This window comes from Anolis sagrei, chromosome 5, assembly GCF_037176765.1.
Source record: "Anolis sagrei isolate rAnoSag1 chromosome 5, rAnoSag1.mat, whole genome shotgun sequence".
Classification (NCBI taxonomy): domain Eukaryota; kingdom Metazoa; phylum Chordata; class Lepidosauria; order Squamata; family Dactyloidae; genus Anolis; species Anolis sagrei.
Genome location: NC_090025.1, coordinates 14,564,384 through 14,585,376, shown reverse-complemented (window position 1 = coordinate 14,585,376; position 20,993 = coordinate 14,564,384). Strand labels below are relative to the sequence as shown.

General features: G+C 40.2%; 1 protein-coding gene across 2 annotated transcripts in view; it reads left to right on the top strand.

Annotated features, from left to right (window-relative positions):
- The window catches only part of CNOT6L (CCR4-NOT transcription complex subunit 6 like), a 57,880-nt gene extending 37,066 nt beyond the window's left edge, over positions 1 to 20,814 (top strand). For both annotated transcript variants that reach the window (XM_060779356.2, XM_060779357.2), the window contains 8 exons: positions 2,321 to 2,410; positions 3,514 to 3,582; positions 6,494 to 6,651; positions 8,888 to 9,042; positions 9,574 to 9,725; positions 12,134 to 12,361; positions 14,228 to 14,430; positions 17,132 to 20,814. In XM_060779356.2, the coding sequence (XP_060635339.1) occupies positions 2,321 to 2,410; positions 3,514 to 3,582; positions 6,494 to 6,651; positions 8,888 to 9,042; positions 9,574 to 9,725; positions 12,134 to 12,361; positions 14,228 to 14,430; positions 17,132 to 17,344 (1,268 nt within the window). In that variant the 3' untranslated portion in view covers positions 17,345 to 20,814. The remainder of the gene's footprint in view (positions 1 to 2,320; positions 2,411 to 3,513; positions 3,583 to 6,493; positions 6,652 to 8,887; positions 9,043 to 9,573; positions 9,726 to 12,133; positions 12,362 to 14,227; positions 14,431 to 17,131) is intronic.
- The last annotated feature ends 179 nt before the right edge of the window (positions 20,815 to 20,993 follow it).

Sequence of the window (20,993 nt, the reverse complement as noted above, 5' to 3'; positions counted from 1 at the left end):
TTCCCTCTCTTCCTTCTTTTGCTGTCTTGCTGTATCTTATGGTTCATCGAGATTTCTTGTAGGGAATACTCAGCATGCATATTTAGCCCATGGTTTTTCTTTCTTTATTCAGAATTAATAGTTAGAAAGTCATGAACTGTGTTTTTGTTTTCATGTTGTTTTTGTAATACTCTTTTATTTTGATCTAAACTTCAGCATCAAAACAGTAGTTTTGCACAACAAAACCATACATAGTTGCAGTTTTTATTGGCCTGAGTGTTTTTTCCCCCTTTTGTATAAGATGATGTTCAACCTTATATAGGGGATAACATGCAATTCAGTTCTGTATTTTCTCCAGTTCCTCTAAGTATTTAGCAAAACAAAACAGCATAAGCAAGCGTGGGTTTCTTTCTCAGTATTTTTTCTACACATTACTGTGTGTAGTAGAATTACTGTTTTTACTGCAGAGGGAGCACAATTCCTCAAATCTTTGTGCAATTCTCAAAGTGCTCACTACAGTTTGTAGTAAGGTCCAACATGCTGTTTTTCTTCCTGTGTAAGTTTCTCAAGGGGTCAGGAACTCTAGATTCAATCCCAGTCAGGAAAGGCATGCATTTCTCTTCTCTTCCATTCCTATTTTGATTTGTCTGCTTAAACTGTATTTCTGTAGTTGTGCTTTAAGTACACAGAACACACATATGTTCGTATTCTTTATTCCCCACATCTGCTGTTTCTCCATTGTTTATTTTAGATAAGAAGCCTCTTGAAAACAGCAACAGATGCTTTGCCTGTGTGTCTCTGAAGTTATCTTTACACTTGACACTGATAGTGTTGTATAAACAAATAACATAAAGCTCTATTACATACACAGAGCACATGTACACACATACAATGTATGTACATTTGATACAATTCCCAGGGTAGAACAATCAACAGAACAAACTTAGATCATCCTGAGTTGAAATATAAACCATCATGTTTTTCCTCCTGTAAGAAGAGCCATGTTGGATTACTCTGTTTACAGAGTGGTCTCTGGGAAGCAGGATATGAGTGTAATAGCAATATTCTGCTCATGTCTCCCAAGAACGAGTTTCAGAAGCATACTTCCCAGTTGCTAACATATAACTATTGTGACTTTTAGTAATTGAAAGCTTTATTCCCCATGAATCTCCCAATTCCCTTGAAAATCCAAATATGGAGTATGTATATGTAGTATGCTCAAATCTTTGTTATCTGTTGGGAAACTCACAATTGTGTGATCCTGGAGTCTAGTGTTACAAGAGATTGATGTTTATTGTGCTTGGCTGAATTATTTAGTCTTTATTTTGTGGGAGGTTGTGAGGGACTTAGTAGGTAAGGAGTGAAAATGTCCCCCAAAGAATATGATCTTCACTACATTCCTCCCAGCTATCTCGGGGGGGGGGGGGGGAGGCAGAAGGGAGTTGAAGTATTTTAAAAAAATATTTGGAGATTTTGCAGCTGCAACTATATAAAAGCCTAGTAACATTCCTAACTGAGGGATGTTTTTGTTTTATAAAGGAAGGGGGAAGGGGGCTTCCCCCCACTGACTATTTTAACCTTTCAGCAAAAACCAATCCTGACTGCAGTCTGGAAGACTAAAATGCTATAAGGGGATTTCTTTTTGTTTGAAGGGGACTTTAGCTGAAGCACGAGTCAACTCTTCTTTCTGCTTTCCTGTCCCTATACCAGAGTGGAACTTCATAGTTTTAAGTCCAGCTTTCCAGTTGGCTCATTGATCCATGTGAAGTATTTTGCTTAGGAATTAAAATATAGTGTCCTATGTTAGCTTGTTTACAATTCTGAGATGCTTGGTTAGGATATAAATACAGTCAAGATATAAATACTAAAAATAAAGAATCACAGAGTTGGAGAAGGCCGCAGGGAGCACTTAGTGAAACATCTTGCCAAAGGCAACCTAACAGATTGTTATTCAGCTTGTGTTTAAACTGCTCCTGCAAAGGAGAGTCCGCCACCCCTGATGTTGTCCATTCTGTTGTTAAACACTATTTATAATGGGGAACGTTTTCCTAATATTTAACTCAAATTTCCTTTCTTAACATTTAAATCTGTTGGTTGGAAGCAGTGAAAGACAACTACTCTGTCTAAAATGTGGCAGACCTTTAAATGGAAAGAGGCTTTTTTAAAGAAGTTCTCTTCTTGGTTAAATGTGCCCTATTCCTACCAGCTCTTTCTCATAGGACTTCATTTCCAGATCATTGTTTCCCACTTCTAGACTTTAAACTGAACTAATTCTAATTAATTAGAAAGAAGACTATTGTGCGTGGTTCCACCAACTGATGGTAAACACCTTTGTTTCTAGGCAATCCTTTATCACAGGATATTCTCAGCCTGTACCAGGACTCAGATGGGACACGGAAACTATTGAACTACATGCTTGACAATCTAGCAGGTAATTCCTTTTCCTTAAAAATAATGAACAATATCCACATTGTATGTGCATGCACAGTGTGTGTCTTCCAAACAGTGTGTCCCATTCTTTGGAAGCTCTAATTAACAAAGACTCTTCTCTGTGCCAGGAGATGCTTGTATATCAGGAAACCAGGTGTCCACATACATTGGTATATTTCGATGAGTGATCCATCTATTTCTTGACTAAGTTTCTTCACTGGAAGGAGCTAATATCTCTGAACCAGTTGTCAATTTAAATTAAGACTTGGAATTCTGACATGATGTTGGATTCTGTCTCCCATCAGCCCTAGTGAGAGCTGAGTGACATTGGAGTCCATCATGATATAGTTGTTCATTCTCATTGAAATCAAGGAAGCCAAAGAGAGAATTTCATGTTAGAAATGCATACCAGGTCCTCTATGCTCAGAACACCTTTTTGGAGAGCAAGTCTTAGCTCCGGGGAACAAAGTGGCAACTCTGCTTTCGAGCTTTAGTTAAATCTGGATGGTACAACTATCTCTGAAAACCATTTTAGCTTCTGCAGACTCCTGGTATGAATTCTTTATTCCAAGGCACATCTGCATCATGAGGAATGTTGCATGCTAGTACTGTATCCCTTTTGCAACTGCTAATATTGGTGTAGACACGTTCATTTGATGTAGAGGGTGACATAGTAAACATTGCAAGCATTCCTGTTAGTGCCATGAAGCCTCTGAAAATTCTTTTTGGATTACGTTTGCTGTCTGTGTCAGACAGGCTTTACTTAATTGAGTCCAAAAGTAATTCCAAAATATAGCTGTTCTTAACCTCTCCTTGCATATTAAAGTGAAGGGGAGAGAATTTTGTGTATTTTGAGTTTAATTATTCCCAAATAATAATTAAGTTCTTTCTGTGATTGGAAATCCCAGTGAAACTAAGGTTTCAAACTGAAAAGGAAATGAATTGCTGATGAACGGGTGGGTCTGTATCTAAAGACAACTGATTCCTTTATTTTGACACCACATTCGAATTCTGTACCACAGTATGGAATATGACTGTTGAAGCTTTAGCTTATATGTTCTGCCGTTTCTCACCCTTGCTAATCTAAAACCTTTCTCATTTCAGTTCATCCAGAACAACTGCCTCCAAGGCCATGGATTACATTAAAAGAACGAGACCAAATTTTGCCCTCAGGTAATTATGGGGCCTGACTTTTCATTCTTTAATAAAGTGCCATAAGTGGAGATATTATATGATGCAACTGAACTATGCAGAATAGATATTTCTCAGGCTATCTGATATGAGATACTGGCATTTTTCCCTTTATGTGCCAGGGACAGGTGCCACGCATGTGCCCATTGGCTATGACTGCTTCTTTCCTTCCTGGAAACATATTTTAGACCAGCTGCCATTGGCTTGCATACTCAGACTACCAGAATGAATAGCAGTGGTTTAGAACACTGTTCCACTCTGGGCATTGCTCAGTTTTGGAAACAGACTTAGGCTTGGTTCATTCTTGTCTGAAGAACTCTAGATTAGCCCTTGCTGCAGTCAGGGATGATAATTAGTGAGCTAAATGGATCAGTAATCTGTCTTAATACAAAGCAGCTTCCTGAGTTCCTCTGCTTTGTGTAGACATTTCTTTCTTGCATTTGAAAGAATCCCAATTCCTAGCTTTAAAAATCATCTTGGAAAAACTGCAAAAAAGGATAAAGAACTGGAATCATTGATATTATTTTTATTACTGGTAAGAACCTATTCCTTTGTAATATTTTATTCAGTCTTGATGACAAATACAAAAATACAAGTGTACCTCAGTAACAAAAGTAGATGTTCTCCCAAGCATTGCTTCTTTAACAAAATGTAGAAGTATAATGGAAATAATAAGGATAGGTTTCTAAAGCACCACAAAAGGAACAGTTGAACATATGTCAGCAGACTGTTTAATTAAAAAAATAAATGTATCTATGTATGAAGGTCACAACCAGCAAATCTTTCATTTTGACCTTTTAGAGACACTTTGAAGGCTTTGTCCAAAATGTTACTAGGGATTATTTGTCCTTCCAGGACCCTCCACTTTTTTATGGTTTTCATTTTGGTGACCAGACTGCTACACACACACACACACACACACACACACACACACACACACATAATGCTTCACATAGCTGGTGAGATAGCATTATTTACTGTCTCTGCGTACATAAATCGGATTTATAAAGTTAACAAAATCAACCTCTATTAAATAGAATCTGTGAAATGTGGCCTAGCCATTGATTAAAAAGATCAATACAATCGATTTAGCATCCCATCAGAATGTATACAATGCTAAAGTAATTGGCGATCAGTCTAGCTACTATCTTATACGTTATTAAAGGCTTGCTGGGGAAAAACAAGTTTTTTACTCTTTCCAAAAGTGCTGTAGTGTAGGGGCTTGCCTAAGTTCCCTAGGGAGGGCGTTCCAGAGTCGGGGGCCACCATCAAGAAGGTCCTCTCCCTCATCCCCACCAACTGTACTTGAAACTGAGGTGTTGCCTAGAAGAGGGCCTCCCTGGCATATCTTAGGAAGCTGGTGTTCATCTTGCCTCTTGTAGGTAGGCAGGCATGCACTGCTATAATAACATTGGGTAGAGGAAAATCAGATACTTTTCCAGCTTTATTGGATTGTTTACTGTGGTAAATCCACTCCAATCTGAGACCAACAGTCTTTTTTCTTCATCCCTCCTTCTCCAACCTCTTGTTACTGCTTCTGCTTTAAAAAACCTTCCAGATAGAGAACAAGAGAAAAAGAGGGGGTGCTTGCTCATCTTTGAAGATCTTTGTAAAATGGAACTTCTAGGTTTTGTAGCAGAGGTATGCATATAGAGACACTTGACATTTTGCAAAGAGAGTTGTCTGCCCGCTCTATATATGGAATTTAACTGTGCTTTTGAGACAGACACAGAACATTTGTTTCAAGGTTTTGGAGGGTGATGACAGTAGATAAAGTCAAATTTGGAGGGACTCCAAAAGACCACCCAAGGTTTGTGCTGCCTCAGCAGCAAAGAACAACAGGTGAAAGGTCTGAAGTGGCAGACCTGAAGAGGTGTGTGGTATGCTGTCAGTGGAAGAACTATCCAAGTTGTCTAATTCAATACATTTATAAAACTTTTATAACAGCGATTCTTAGGAAACAGCTGGGGAAGATTTTCCTATGATGGTGATAATAGAGTTAAGCGCAGATCTTGTGCTCCTTTTCCCTTGTGCTAATCAGCAGATTACCTTATTTAAGAGGCCTATAACTATTAACTCTTGTTTCCAAACTAAGTCTAAGAATGCATCTACTCTGTAGAATTAATGCAGTTTGACAGCACTTAACTGTCAAATCCTGGAAGTTGTAGACATGAGTATAATTTGGCCGAGAAGGCTGAAGACCTTTTAAAACTGCACCTCTCATTATTCCATAGCATTGAGCCATGGTGGATAAAGCATTAATTCTACAATGTAGATTCAGTGAATTCTGGGGAGAGGAATGCAGTATGTGTTCAGTATAGTTAGTACATTTTAAACGTTTACCTTTGGCACTGGCTTATAATGCATGTAGGCCTCAAACTAGACTATAGAATGGCATTTAATAAACAAAGAAGACCAGAAAACACTGCAGCACAAAGATAAAGAATTCTTATTGCTTAAATTGCTGTTAAGAGGTGTGTAAAATACCCTCTTCAGAGTGAATGGTTTTATTTCAAAGGCAAGGACAACTAGTTTGTTGTATTGTCGAAGGCTTTCATGGCTGGAATCACTAGGTTCTTGTGGGTTTTTTTGGGCTATATGGCCATGTTCTAGTTTGCCGTCAATATAACATAGGCCCCTTCTACACTGTCATATAATTCAGATTATCAAAGCAGAAAATCCAATTCAAAGCAGACAATCTGGCAGTGGAGAATAAGGCTCCGCTTGAAGAAAGATGGTTTTAACGAACTTTCTGGAATGTTTTAAGAAATGGTTAGTTTACACTGAAAGATTACAGTTCACTCTTTTGGGAAATGGCTTATGCAAAATGATGATACTTCTGTCAGAAAGTACACAATATCTCACCAGTAATTTACCTTTTCTTCCCTTCTAGCTTCATTTACTGTCATGTGCTACAATGTGTTGTGTGATAAATATGCCACCCGACAGCTCTATGGCTATTGCCCATCCTGGGCATTAAACTGGGAATACAGGAAAAAGGGAATCATGGAAGAAATTGTGAACTGGGATGCAGATATCATTAGCCTTCAGGTAATTGTAAAAATACAATTATTTTCTATCAAAAATTAATGGGACTTATACCTGTATAATTCATTTTTTTTAATTCCAAGTACAAGTCTTGGGCATTATCATAGATTTCTCATGTTTTGTCCTCTGTGAAAACTCACAGGCTTCCATGCCTGTTTTTAATGTAAGAAAAAGAAGAGCAAATACTGTATTTCATCAAGTCTGAGATGCATCTTTTTCCATATAAACATCTCGAAAAATGGGGTGTCTTAGACTCATAAATAAATAAAACTTTTTTGTTGGTGGTGATACTAAAATTAGTGTGCATCTTAGAATCAGTGGTGTTTTGGAATAGATGAAATACAGTATTCCATCAAAATTAGTACATTTATTTACACCATTTCTACCTCACCCCCGAGGGGGGACTCAGGGTGGCTAACAGAGGCAGCAATACAATGCCACAATATCAATAACAACAATGTAAAATCATAATACATAGCAGATTAAAAACAGTAACATTAATTATAATCACATAGCCGCTTCATTTATTTTATTTTATACATTTATTTTATTTATTTACCCTATTTATATCCTGCCTTTCTCAACCCCAAAGGGGACTCAAGGTGGCTTTACATATAGGCAACTATTCAATGCTTTAAAACATATACAATTAAAATAAACATTTAAATTAAGAATTAAAATTAATGCACATTAAAACATAAAAAAAACCTTTACATTCACTGCTAATCCACAGTCGTAATCCGGAGCCATCCCATTAGTCATTGCACATAATCCATATCTATTATTGCACTACTGAAGGCTTGATCCCAAAGCCACATTTTCACTTTCCTTCCGAAGGCCAGGAAGGAGGGGGCTGATCTAATGTCACTGGGAAGGGAATTCCACAGCCAAGGGGCCACCACTGAGAAGTCCCACTAGTCCAGTGGTTCTAATCCTGGGGTCCCCAGATGTTTTTGGCCTTCAACTCCCAGAAATCCTAACAGCTGGTAAACCGGCTGGGATTTCTAAGAGTTGTAGGCCAAAACACCTGGGGACCCCAGGTTGAGAACCACTGAACTAGTCGCTCCTGCAAAGGAGGTGGGACCGAGAGCAAGTCCTTCCCAGAAGAGGAAATTCGGTCATCAACATGAGGAAATTTGGTCATCGACATCCCTCCTCTCCTTCAGAAGGAAATTAAAAACATGGTTGTGGGAGCAGGCTTTTGGGCAATCTGGCAGTTAGACAAGGACAATGATGACTAGACAATATGGAATGAATTTATGGACTCTGAAATGGTGAACGCCGAGTATTGATTGGTTTTATTGATATTTATTGATTTTGTTGTATAAAGTGACTGTTTTAATTGTTATAATTGCTGTATACATGTTTTATCCATTGTTTATGTTTATGCTGGCATCGAATTGTGCCTTTTGTAAGCCGCCCTGAGTCCCCCCTCGGGGGTTGAGAAGGGCGGGGTAGAAATGCGCGAAATAATAAATAATTCATAGAGGGGAATGCATTCAAACAGGTAAACAAGGCTGGATCCATATTTAGGGCTTTCTAGCCAGCTCTTTGAATTGTGCTCGGTAGCAGACTGGCAGCCAGTGGAGCTGATGCAACCAGAGGGGTGTCCTTTCTCTGTATGCTACTCTGGTTAGCAGCCTGGCTGAGCCCGTTGGACCATTTGTAGCTTTGAAACAGTCTTCAAAGGAAACCCCAGAGAGAGCACATAGCAGTAGTCTATTCAGGATTGTAACCAGAGCGTGGATTAGAGTTTCCAAGTCTTATTTCTCCTACATACTTGACAAATCTATTTCTCCTACATACCATTACACTGTTCGTACTCCACGAAATAGGCAGTTATTTTAGATGTTTAATGGAGGTGTCGAGACTCTTTTAGGATTAATCTTGGAGAAGGTGCTGGCTATTATTTTTTTAAAAAAAACTGAGGCCATATGGGAGAAACCCATTCTTTAGATATCTCCCACCTGCACATCATTATAACAATGCCAGGAGCTCTAGAATCATAGAGTTGGAAGAGACCTGGTAGGCCATCCAGTCCAACCCCCTACCAAGAAGCAAGAAAATTGCATTCAAAGCACCCCTGACAGATAGCCATCCAGCCTCTGTTTAAATGCCTCCAAAAAAGGAGCCTCCACCACACTCTGGGGCAGAGAGTTCACAAAAATGGACAGGCACTGTCCCACTTTCTTACCTGTTTTCTTCCGCCCTGTGTTAACCATGGATTCTTTATTTCCAGGAAGTAGAAACTGAGCAATACTTCACCCTTTTTCTGCCAGCATTGAAAGATCGTGGATACGATGGATTTTTCTCTCCAAAGTCACGTGCCAAAATCATGTCTGAGCAAGAGCGAAAACATGTGGATGGTTGTGCAATATTCTTCAAAACAGAAAAGTAAGAAGCTGTCGCTGTTTGGAATTAAATAATTCACAGGAGATTAGCTTTGATAGTCTGTTGCTACAAAAACAATAGCACTTTAAAGATTCATAAAGTTTAATATGCCATAAGCCTTTGTGGACTTGGGTTCCTTTCACCATATGAATAGCATGTTGCCTCATTTGGCATACATTTCCAGTTATGCCCAGGTAGGAGGGAGATGTGGGAGAAATATAAATGACAAAAACATGGATCACTGCCATAACAGTGATGAGTAACAAACATAATTGCTTGGTAACTTGGTTGCTTTTGTTTCAAACAACAAACCATGCAAGTAAGCAGTTAATAAATTAGCATCTGGTTTTGCATTGGCACATGGGAATGAGATGAATTTGCTTACTTTAAAACACAGAAGGGATTGCTTTGTTCCTTTGGGTTTAAAGCAGTCCTTTTTTCCTTTTCATAAATAGGAATTTGAAAAGTATTTTTAAAAATGAATTTTATTTCTATTTTGATGTTCACTCTGAAATTGTTATTGGGCTGTTTCAGATTCACATTGGTGCAGAAGCATACAGTCGAGTTCAACCAAGTGGCAATGGCAAACTCTGAAGGTTCAGAAGCTATGCTGAACAGAGTAATGACGAAGGACAACATTGGAGTTGCCGTAGTGTTAGAGGTGCATAAAGAACTGTTTGGGGCAGGTGAGTGTCATGTATTTCTAACAGAAAGATCTAAAGCTTTGTGAGACTGCTGCAGGGTGGCTTTTAAAAAACCCTTCCAGCACACCTTTTCATACAAGTACATTCAAAGCAGAGCACTATCATTTTGGTGAATTATTTTGCCTGAGGTAACTTCGAAAACACAAATCATAAGGGAATATGTGTTGTCGAAGGTTTTCATGGCCAAAACCACTGGGTTGCTTGCTGTGAGTTTTCTGAACCGTATAACCATGTTGCAGAAGCATTCTCTCCTGACATTTTGCTCACAACTATGGCAGGCATCCTCAGAGGTTGTGAGGTCTGTTGGAAACTAGGCAAGTGGGTTTTAAATATCTGGATTGTCAAGGATGGGAGAAAGAACTCTTGTCTGCTTGAGCCAAGTGTGAATGTTGCAGTTGGCCACCTTGATTAGCACTGAATGGCCTTGCAGCTTCAAAGTCTGGCTGCTTCCTGCCTGGGGGATCCTTTGCTGGGAGATGTTAGCAGGGCCTGATTGTTTCTTCTTTGGATTTTCCCTGCTTTTTGGGTGTTACTCTTTATTTACTATCATGATTTTAGAGGGTTTTTTAAAATACTGGTAGCCAGATTTTGTTCATTTTCATAGTTTCCTCCATGAAATTGTCCACATGCTTGTGGATTTCAGTACCTTCTCTGTGTAGTCTGACATGGTGGTTGTTAGAATGGTCCAGCATTTCTGTGTTCTCAAATAATATGCTGTGTCCAGGTTGGGTCATCAGGTGCTCTGCTATGGCTGACTTCTCTGGTCGAATTAGTCGGCAGTACCTTTCATGTTCCTTGATTCGTGCCTAGAGAATGCTGCTGTGCTTGATGGTCCTTATGTAGACTGCTGCATAGTATACAGCAGACTCCTGCAGAGGTGAGAGGATCCCTCTTGTCCTTTGCTGAACATAGCATTTATTGAATTTTCTTAGTGGATTTGTAGATCGCTTGTAGGTTGTGTTTCTTCATCAGCTTCCCTATGTGGTCAGTAGTTCCATTAATGTATGGTAAGAACACTTTTCCTTTGGGTGGATCTTTGTCTTTACTCTTGTAGCTTGTTCTTGGTTTTGCATCTCTTCTGCTGTCTGTGGTGGAGTATCCATTGGTGGTTCAGTTCACCTTGGAGGAGGTGTGGTTCACAGATTCTTTTTACACAGTCTGCCAGGGCTTTAATTGTGCTTCTTTTTTGACTTGGGGGATGGTTTGCGTTTCTATGTAGGTTTCTATCCATGGGTGTAGGTTTTCTGTAAACTGAGACCCAATTGTTGATTGGGTTTGCGGACGACTAGGACATCATGGAATAAATTCCCTTCTTGGAACTCATTTGAGGGCCTGATCTGGACATTACAAAGGGAACATCGGTCATGCTAGCACTGTGATAGAGAGATACTGTCACAGACACCCAAGCCATTTTAATGTAAATGCTTATGCAGATAAACTGATGAGCTAGTACCTCCCATCACTAGGCTTTTCCTGCAGTCCCAGAAGCTATACGTAGTGCATTATGACAACAATTGTCCAATAAAATAACTTTTCCAAACTTTGAATATACCTAAGATCCCCTTTTCCTATAATCATGAGAGTGGAAATGGCAGTCTCTCAAAACAGAGCATGAGTTCTTCCCTCTCTCTCATATAGAGGACATTATTACTTTTCTAGGCAGGCCATTCTGCTTCAGCTTTGTGTTTCACAGCATCTTTTAAATCCACCCAACAGATCCCTTGTGACTTCTGGGAAAATACAGAGGCATTATTGGGTTTGCAGGCTGGCTGGGATCGTGTAGTAGTACTATTTTTTGCGAAGGGCTATATCCATGTGGGTTGTATATCTCCAGTTGGCCCCCACCATAGGAACTGGGATGAGTGCACACACATTAGCAAATTGAAAGTAATAGTTTGTCCAAAGGCTGCCTCTGTGTCTTGTCCTGCCTGTGATTGCAGTGTTGCTGCATTGTAAAAAAAATTCATAAAAGAAAACAGGAACTTGCCTTATATCTGTACTCAGGAAGGGATTTAATCAACCTAATTTTAACTAATACAGTGGCGCAGTGGATTAAAGCGCTGAGCTGCTAACTTGCTGACCGAAAGGTTGGCGGTTTGAATCCAGGGAGCGGGGTGAGCTCCCATGTTAGCCCCAGCTTCTGCCAACCTAGCAGTTTGAAAACATGTGAATAGATCAACAGGTACCGCTTTTGTGGGAAGGTAACGGCGCTCCATGCAGTCATGCCAGCCACATAACCTTGGAGGTATCTATGGACAATGCCGGCTCTTGGTTAGAAATGGAGATGAGCACCAACTCCCATAGTCAGACACAACTGGACTTAATGTCAGGGGAAGACCTTTACCTTTACCTGTCTTTACCTAATTTTAACTACAATACTTTGCCTCTAGGTTTGAAGCCCCTTCATACCTTGGACAACCAACTCCTTATTGTAGCAAATGCCCATATGCATTGGGACCCTGAATATTCTGATGTAAAACTTGTCCAAACAATGATGTTTGTCTCTGAGCTGAAAAGCATCCTTGAGAAAGCCTCTGGTAGGCCTGGAAGCCCAACAGCAGATACGAATTCCATCCCTCTGGTGCTGTGTGCAGATCTGAACTCGTTGCCTGATTCAGGTACAATGGTTATATTATTTTTCCACCAAAATGGCGGGGAGTGGTCATTTTCAATGTTTTGTGTTTAAGATAATATGTTGTTTTCTATTTGGGGTTTAGGAGATGATAGGAGGGTAGAGCTTCATGTATCTTCTCCCCCAGCCCCATCTCTTATCCTTTTTCTAAAGCTTTTCTGCAAACAGATACGAGGTGACAGTTTGTTGAGTAGGATACTTAAGAGAAAAATGCAGAAGGAAGTGGAGATTTTGTAAAATTGAGAATAAGATTAATGTATGGAAGGTTTCTGTTAATAAATTAATTGAGTAGCTGGAGGAGTTAGATAATAAAGGTCATTGTAATAATCTTATTAAAGCAAAATGCCTACAGGAGTGGAAGACAAAATTTGGTGCATAATCCAAATTTTATCTTCGTGCTGAGCATTCAACAATCGAGAACAGAAAGTGCATTTCTGCTTACATTGCAAAACCACACATTGTTTCAATGATTGCGCAAGAATATCCAGACTAATAAAACTAATTCAAGTGTAGAGAAGGAAACACAGAGCGCTTAGTCAGACAGATGTTGCAGAAAATGGATTCAAGAAGAATGTTCTTTGATTGCACAAGTGATTTTTGAACTGTTTTGAGACATGCGATGCAATACTGTACATATTTAGAAGTTAATCCTACTGTGTGGAATGAGATTTATGGCTCAGTCCTAAGAATGTGTACTGAGAAATTGACTTCACAAAATCAAATCCCAGGAATATATATGTATATAAGACCTTGTGCTTCCTGAAGTAGCCCTTAGGAAGCCAGCTTACTTTTCTAATACTAGACTAGAGGGAAGCAGAGTGAACTGGTTTCTTTTGCCGAAATATTGAATGTCCAATCAGATGTTGCCCAGGGGAGTTACCATTTATAATATGAACTAAAATAAATTAAAAGATTCACCATAACTCCAAGAAAATACAGTTCTTGTATGTGCGTGTATGTGCCTTTGAGTCGCTTGTCAACCGGCCCTTTTAATGATAGGTGTTGTTAGATTAGAAATGCTACTGGGAGTGCCGTTTTCCCAAACTGCCAATAGCAAGTGGCTGAACTGCTTTGGTGATCCTTCTTTTTGCTGTTCAAGAAAATGTCTATACTGTCAGTGTCCTTGGTGCTGGTGATACCTGTAAAGCTCTAAACCAGTGTTTCTCAGCCTGGAGGTCGGAACCCCTAAAGGGGTTGCCAGAGGGGTCACCAAAGACCATCAGAAAACACAGTATTTTCTGTTGGTCATGGGGGGTTCTGTGTGGGAAGTTTGGCCCAATTCTATCATTGGTGGGGTTCAGAATGCTTTTTGATTGTAGGTGAACTATAAATCCCAGCAACTACAACTCCCAAATGTCAAGGCCTATTTTCCCCAAACTCCACCAGTGTTCACATTTAGCATACTGAGTATTTGTGCCAAGTTTGGTCCAGATATAGTGCTCTCTGTAGGCGAACTATAACTCCCAAACTCAAGGTCAATGCCCACCAAACTCTCCCAGTGTTTTCTGTTGGTCGTGGGCATTCTGTGTGCCAGGTTTGGTTCAATTTCATCATTGGTGGAGTTCAGAATACTCTTTGATTGTAGGGGAACCATAAATCTCAACAACTACAACTCCCAAATTATGTTTCATAACAGGAGCAAAATTACAATTATGAAGTAGCAAAAGAATGTTATGGTTGGGGGTCACCACAACATGAGGAACTGCATTAAGGGGTTGCGGCATTAGGAAGGTTGAGAAACACTGCTCTAAACTAAGGTTCATTCATCTGAAACAAAGCGATAAATATGCACCTACGATGCCACATCAATATTTGGTCATTACAAATACTCTCTTTTCATCTTTCAAAACAGGTGTTGTGGAATACTTAAGTAATGGAATAGTCGCTGATAACCATAAAGACTTCAAGGAGTTGCGGTATAATGATTGTCTCGTGAACTTCAGCGGCAATGGAAAGAATGGGGCTTCTGAGGGAAGAATCACTCACGGTTTCCAACTCAAGAGCGCCTATGAAAACAATTTGATGCCTTATACTAATTACACCTTTGATTTCAAAGTAAGTAGTAAATTGGCAGAAAATAGCCAAATATTTATCTTAAGGCCATTATAGTGACATTTTATGTATAATATATATTGTAAGCCGCTCTGAGTTCCTTTTGGGGTGAGAAGGGCGGCATATAAATGTTGTAAACAAATAATAAATAAATAAATTTCAATGCCATTTCTTACTGAAAAACGATTAAAGCAGTTTTCCAGTTAGAACAAGCATAAAACCAATGGCAAATGAGCTCGTCTTGGTAAACAAAAGAAAATAAAATCCTCACTGTCCAAGATAAAATTGCAATATAAAAACCCTCATCTTCCCCTAAACTTATGCAATGGAAATAAAGTGTTCCTTGTTTACACAGTAGTTTCTTCCACTATTCTCATCAGTTTTGCAGCTTCAGTTTCTTTCAAGGGCCATGCTGAAAAACACAATCAAAACACTCCCGACAGATGGCCATCCAGCTTCTATTTTAAAACCCTCCAAAGAAGGAGATTGCACCACAATACAAGGCAGCATATTTTACTGCTGAACTGTTCGTTCTCTTGGACCTCTCATAGGCCTTAGATCCCTTAGACCTCAATATCCTTCTGGATTGCCTCGCGGGAATGGGGCTTGGAGGTACTATTCTGCGGTGGCTCTGCTCCTTCCTACGTCTCTCCCAGAAGGTGGGGGAGACCTAGGGTTCAGTACTGCCTCCCATGTTGTTTGACATTTACATGAAGCTGTTGGGAGAGATCATCCGGAGTGTTGGTGTTCAATGTCATCTGTGCCCAGATGATGTTCAACTCTATCACTCCTTTCCACCTGTTGCTAAGAAGGCTGTTCATGTCCTGAACCGGTGCTTGGCAGCTGTGACAGTGGATGAGAGCAAACAATTGAAATTGAATTCAGACAAGATAGGGGTACTCCTGCTCAGTCGAAAGACCAAACAGGGTATAGGATTACAGCCTGTGAGGGATGAGGTTCCACTCCCCCTGAAGACACAGGGTCATAGCTTGGGAGTTTTCCTGGATTCATTGCTGAGCCTGAGTCTTGGCAGTGACCAGGGTAGCATTTGCACAATTAAAACTTGTGCACCAGTTAAGCCTGTACCTTGGGAGGTCAGACTTGCCCACAGTAGTCCACACTCTTGATTACATCCCAAATAGACGACTGCAATGCACTTTACGTGGGGTTGACTTTGAAGACTGTTTGGAAGCTCTAAATGATCCAACGGACGGCAGGGCAGCATACAGGGAACATGTAGCTCCCCTATGCGTCAGCTCCACTGGCTGCCCATTTGCTACCGAGCACAATTCAGAGTGCTGGCTTTGGCCTATAAAGCCCTAAACCAGTGGTTCTCAACCTGGGGTCCCCAGATGTTTTTGGCCTACAACTCCCAGAAATCCCAGCCAGTTTACCAGCTGTTAGGATTTCTGGGAGTTGAAGGCCAAAAACATCTGGGGACCCCAGGTTGAGAACCACTGCCCTAAACAATCCTGGCCCAGCTTACCTATCTGAACATATCTCCCTCTATGAACCATCACAAAGATTAAGAACTTCTGGGGAGGCCCTGCTCTCGTTCCTTCACAGGTGCGACTGATGGGGATGAGAGATAGGGCCCTCTCAGTGGTGGCCCCTCAGCTATGGAACTCCCTCCCCAGTGATATTCAATCAGCTCCTTCCCTTTTAGCCTTCAGGAAGAAAGTTAAAATATGGCTGTGGGACTAAGCTTTTGGAGATTAACTGCAGTTCAATAAATGAACAAAGAATTTGTGCAATGACATTTTGGAATGGCCCTGGACTACGACATTGGATTATGTGATTTTAATAACTGATGTAACTGTTTTTATATGTTTTAATTTTGTTTTTAATGCAAATGTTTTTACCAATTGTATGTTTTTAAGGCATTGAATTGTTGCTAATATGTGAAGCCGCTCTGAGTCCCCCTTGGGGTTGAGAAGGGCAGGGTACAAATATAGTAAATAAATAAACAAACAGCTCTTACCATCAGGAACGTCTCCCTAGTGTTTAGGTGGAATCCCCTTTCCTGCAATTTGAATCCATTGCTCTGCTGTGTCCTAATCTCCAGAACAGCAGAAAACAATCTTTTCCCCTCCCTAGTATGATGCCTTTTAAATATTTAAGCACGGTTGTCATGTATCCTTAAACTTTTCTGAGCTGAACATCCCCAGCTCCCCAAACCACTCCTTATGGGGCATGACTTTTATATCTTTCTGTTTACTACAATACTGATATCGTCAAATGCTTTCATGGCTGGAATCACTAGGTTCTTGTGGGTTTTTTCGGGCTATATGGCCATGTTCTAGAGGCATTTTCTCCTCTGACGTTTCGCCTGCATCGATGGCAAGCATCCTCAGAGGTAGTGAGGATGCTTGCCATACCTCTGAGGATGCTTGCCATAGATGCAGGCGAAACGTCAGAGGAGAAAATGCCTCTAGAACATGGCCATATAGCCCGAAAAAACCCACAAGAACCTAATACTGATATCCTTTGCTCCATTGTGTCCTAGTCCTTGGAGCAGCAGAAAATAAGTTTGCCTCTTCCCCAATAGTGACATCCTTTCAAATATTTAAGCACAACTCTCAGGTCCCCTCTCAGCCTTCTCCAGACTAAACATACCTATCTTCCTCAGACTTGGCTAACAGTGGATTTAAGACGATTCTGTTCTAAATGGCCACCTGTGCTTCTCTCTTTTGTCTCATTTCAGGGTGTGATTGACTACATTTTTTATTCCAACACTCACATGAACGTGCTTGGTGTCCTGGGGCCTTTGGACCCTCAGTGGCTGGTGGAGAACAGCATCACCGGGTGCCCCCATCCCCACATCCCCTCAGACCACTTCTCACTGTTGACGCAGCTGGAGCTCCACCCTCCCTTCCTGCCTCCCCTCAATGGCATCCACTTGCCGGCCAGGAGGTAGTGGAGCCCCGCCCCTTTGTTTATGGACCTGTACACTTGTAAATCAAAGTATGTAGGAGGAGTGAAGTATGGCCAACCTTTTAAAAGCTGCTGCTTCGAGCTCCTTTCATTATATGTGTGTTGATGATACGATTTTGCACATTTTTGGGGGTGCATATTGGTACCATTTGGCACTAGGGCTGGAACCAAAGTTGTTGTTTGTTCCCTTTTTTTCCAATTGTTTTTAAGATGCACATTTTCGCACGCATTTTAAACTTGACAAGCTTCATCCGTTTTCGTAGAGAAGCTGCTTTTATAAACAGACAAATCAGACGGGAGGATTTGCAAATAGGTATATACGTTCATAGCTAACGCTTTCCTTATAAGTTAATAAAAAGAGCCGTGCCTCCTTTTCCTTGCTCATCCCCTTTTAAGCACCCTGATACAATTGATGTGAAATGTTTAAAATTGGAAACGGCACTTAACGCTTTTGAAAATTATTCACGGAACAGACTGTTTTCACCTCATCTGGTGCCTACACTAAATTAATTATCGAAGGCTTTTGTGGCCAGAATCACTGGGTTGTTGTAAGTTTTTTGAGCTGTATGTCCATGTTTCAGAAGCATTCTCTCCTGACGTTTCACCTGCGTCTATGACAGGCACCCTCAGAGGTTGTGAAGTCAACAGACCTCACAACCTCTGAGGATGCCTGCCATAAATGCAGGTGAAACGTCAGGAGAGAATGCTTCTGGAACATGGCTATACAGCCCAAAAAACTTACAACATGCACTAAAATTGGTGCAATAGGGGAGACTTTCTGACTGGAAAAAAATAATGTTACCCCAATAGAGATTTTTCCCCTTTATGTAAGGTGAATTGTGCACCTAAAGTCAATTGCAAGAATTTGGTTCTGCTTCACGTTCCAATCCAGTCCACAAGTCCCTCCAATTCTTTTAAAAGTAGTTCCACTCCTAGCAAGGATTTTGTATTATCCCACCGATGATTAGGAGTGGAGACACAACTTGCTTCTACCTTGGCTGTTCAGAAAGTATTTGCCATAATCATTCCTCGACTGATTTTTTTTTCCTGACCCTAGTCGCCAAATAGCCATCTCACGCTTTTAAATGATGGTTTTGTTTTGTTTACCTGTTTTCTATCTAAATTGGATCCTTTTAAAGGCGTTGTTTTATTACCAATAGTTAATCGCTCTCCCTTTTCTGTAAGATGTGCTTGGAAACGCTTCTCTTTCCTGGCCATTTTCAAACCTTTGTGCATCCAGAGAGAAGAAGGACTCATAATGTCATCTCAGTACCTAACATTTCATCCATCGTCCACTGAAGTCATTGGAGGTTGTTTAACAGTAGTCTTTTAGTAGATTGAGCTGTGCTTTTACGTTTCAAAGAACAACAAAGGCAAAGTGACAAGAAAGTATGTTATTTTAAAAAGTTTTTCTGTATTCTGCTTCTTTGCTGCTATATACGATTCCTCAAGCTTATATTTTAAACTTTTCATGCACTTTACTGTTTCTAGTCTCAAAAAATGTAATATTTTTAATAAATGGGGATTGTTTTCATTATGGGAATGATTTTTTTTAAAGAGCCTATATTTGTCTCATTCATACACTTTAAAAATTAAAGGAGTAAAACAGTAAAATTAGTTTTAAATCCTGTTGTATAGAATTATCTCCCTGCCCATTTGCTAGCGATGTATAAAATGACAAAGGAAATTTTGAATCAGGCTAAATAAAATAGGAAATACTCCCCCCTTTTGTTGCAATGGTAGGGATGGGCCAGAGGGGAGCCAGTTGCCACAGGGAAGGCTAAAATTTGTGAAACTCTTTGCATAATGTGTTGAAAATTCAAGATTGAAGTAAACAAGCGACTGCTGTTGAAAATGGCACCTCCAGATTCAGCTTCATATCTCTCAAAATGTTTTTTCCCCATCTTACCGCCATGTCATTCTGTCTTTCCCCATCCCTTATTCCATTACCATCAGCTTCCTTTGGCATCAAAAAAGAAATGATCAAGAATATTTTAATTAAAAATACTGGGGCGGGAGAAAGAATATGAGATCAAAACATAGACTTGCTGAGTTTCCATTTCAAGAGCAACTCCGTGTTTCTGTCCAAAGCGCAAAACAGTTTAAGAAGCATGATAAGTTTTCTCCATTGGAAGATAACGTTCCCCTTCTGCAGCTGTAATATGGACACAGGTATCTCTCCTTATATACCTCAAAAAGTGTTATCAGTGCCAGGGAAAAGTTGTCTGGGGTGCATCTACACTGTAGAACTAATGTAGATCGACACCACATTAATTGCTATGTCTCTAGGCTTCTGCCAAGAGTACTGGTGCCTCATCCAAACTACAACTTTCATGATTTTATAGCACAGAGCAATGGTTTCCAATCTTTGATCCTCCAAGTGTTTTGGACTTCAGCTCCCACAATTCCTAACAACTGGTAAATTGGGATTTCTGGAAGCTGCAGTCCAAAACAACTGGAGGACCAAAGGTTGGGAACCACTGCTTTGAAATCATGAAAGTTGTAGTTTTGATGAGGCACCAGCTCTCTTTAGCACAGTGGTTCTCAACCTGGGGTCCCCAGATGTTTCTGGCCTACAACTCCCACAAATCCCAGCCAGTTTAACAGCTGCTAGGATTTCTGGGAGTTGAAGGCCAAAAACATCTGGGGACCCCAGGTTGAGAACCACTGCTTTAGCAGAAAAGCCAAAGTAAAATTACAACTCTCATTATTCCAATAGCACTGAGCCATGGAAGCTGAAGTGATGTCAAACTGCAATAATTATACAGTGTAGATATGCACCCGTTGGAGTCTTTAGCTCCCACAATTCCCCATTAGTCATGCTAACTGGGAGATTTTGAGGGTTTTAGTCTGTATTGTAACTTTTTCCAAGCTCTGTAGCTGACATGGCCGTGTATATATATAAATTGGCAAAGCAATATAGTACTGGAAAGTAGAATAGCATGAAAAACTTTATTTTGTGGACATTCACCTTTTCAGTTCGTTTTTGTGAGGACACACAACCCGCTGGGAGGTTCTCCCCATCCAGCCCCATTGAAATGAATGGGACTTGCCAACTCCTAATTCATGTCATTTGGGCTTGGATAGGAGGATGTACTGCTGGGTTGTGTTCCCCAAGTCATCTACTGTTTCTTCACTTTGGAGGCATTACAAAAAACGATCTTTCCTGCTCTGGAGGTAATGCACTAATCGTTTTCCTTCTCTCTCTCTCTCTTTCTTTCCTATGTGCATGTTAACTAGCAACCTGAGCAATATTTCCTACCATACTTCACTCCCAACTATTTTTTGAGATGTTTGTATAAAATGGAGTTTAAAAAAAATTCGCCTGTGATTGTATATGAACTGCAGAGGAGCCGGTTTATTAAATAATACAAAAACACACAATCTTTTGTAATGTTGTGGGGCGGGGAGGGGGAGAAATGAAATAAAAACAAGATTGGGAGATATTGTAAACAGCTTAAGTCCCTTCATTGGTTTGGAGTTGTTGTTTCTTAAAGGCTGTGTAAGTAATTGGTGCAGGTTGGAGTCAAGAAAGTCTTCTGCTTCAAAATTCATTTGTACCTCAACACTCATTTGTTTTTTTAAAAATCTGTCTGGAAAAACACACCAATTATTCTTTGAATAATTGTGGC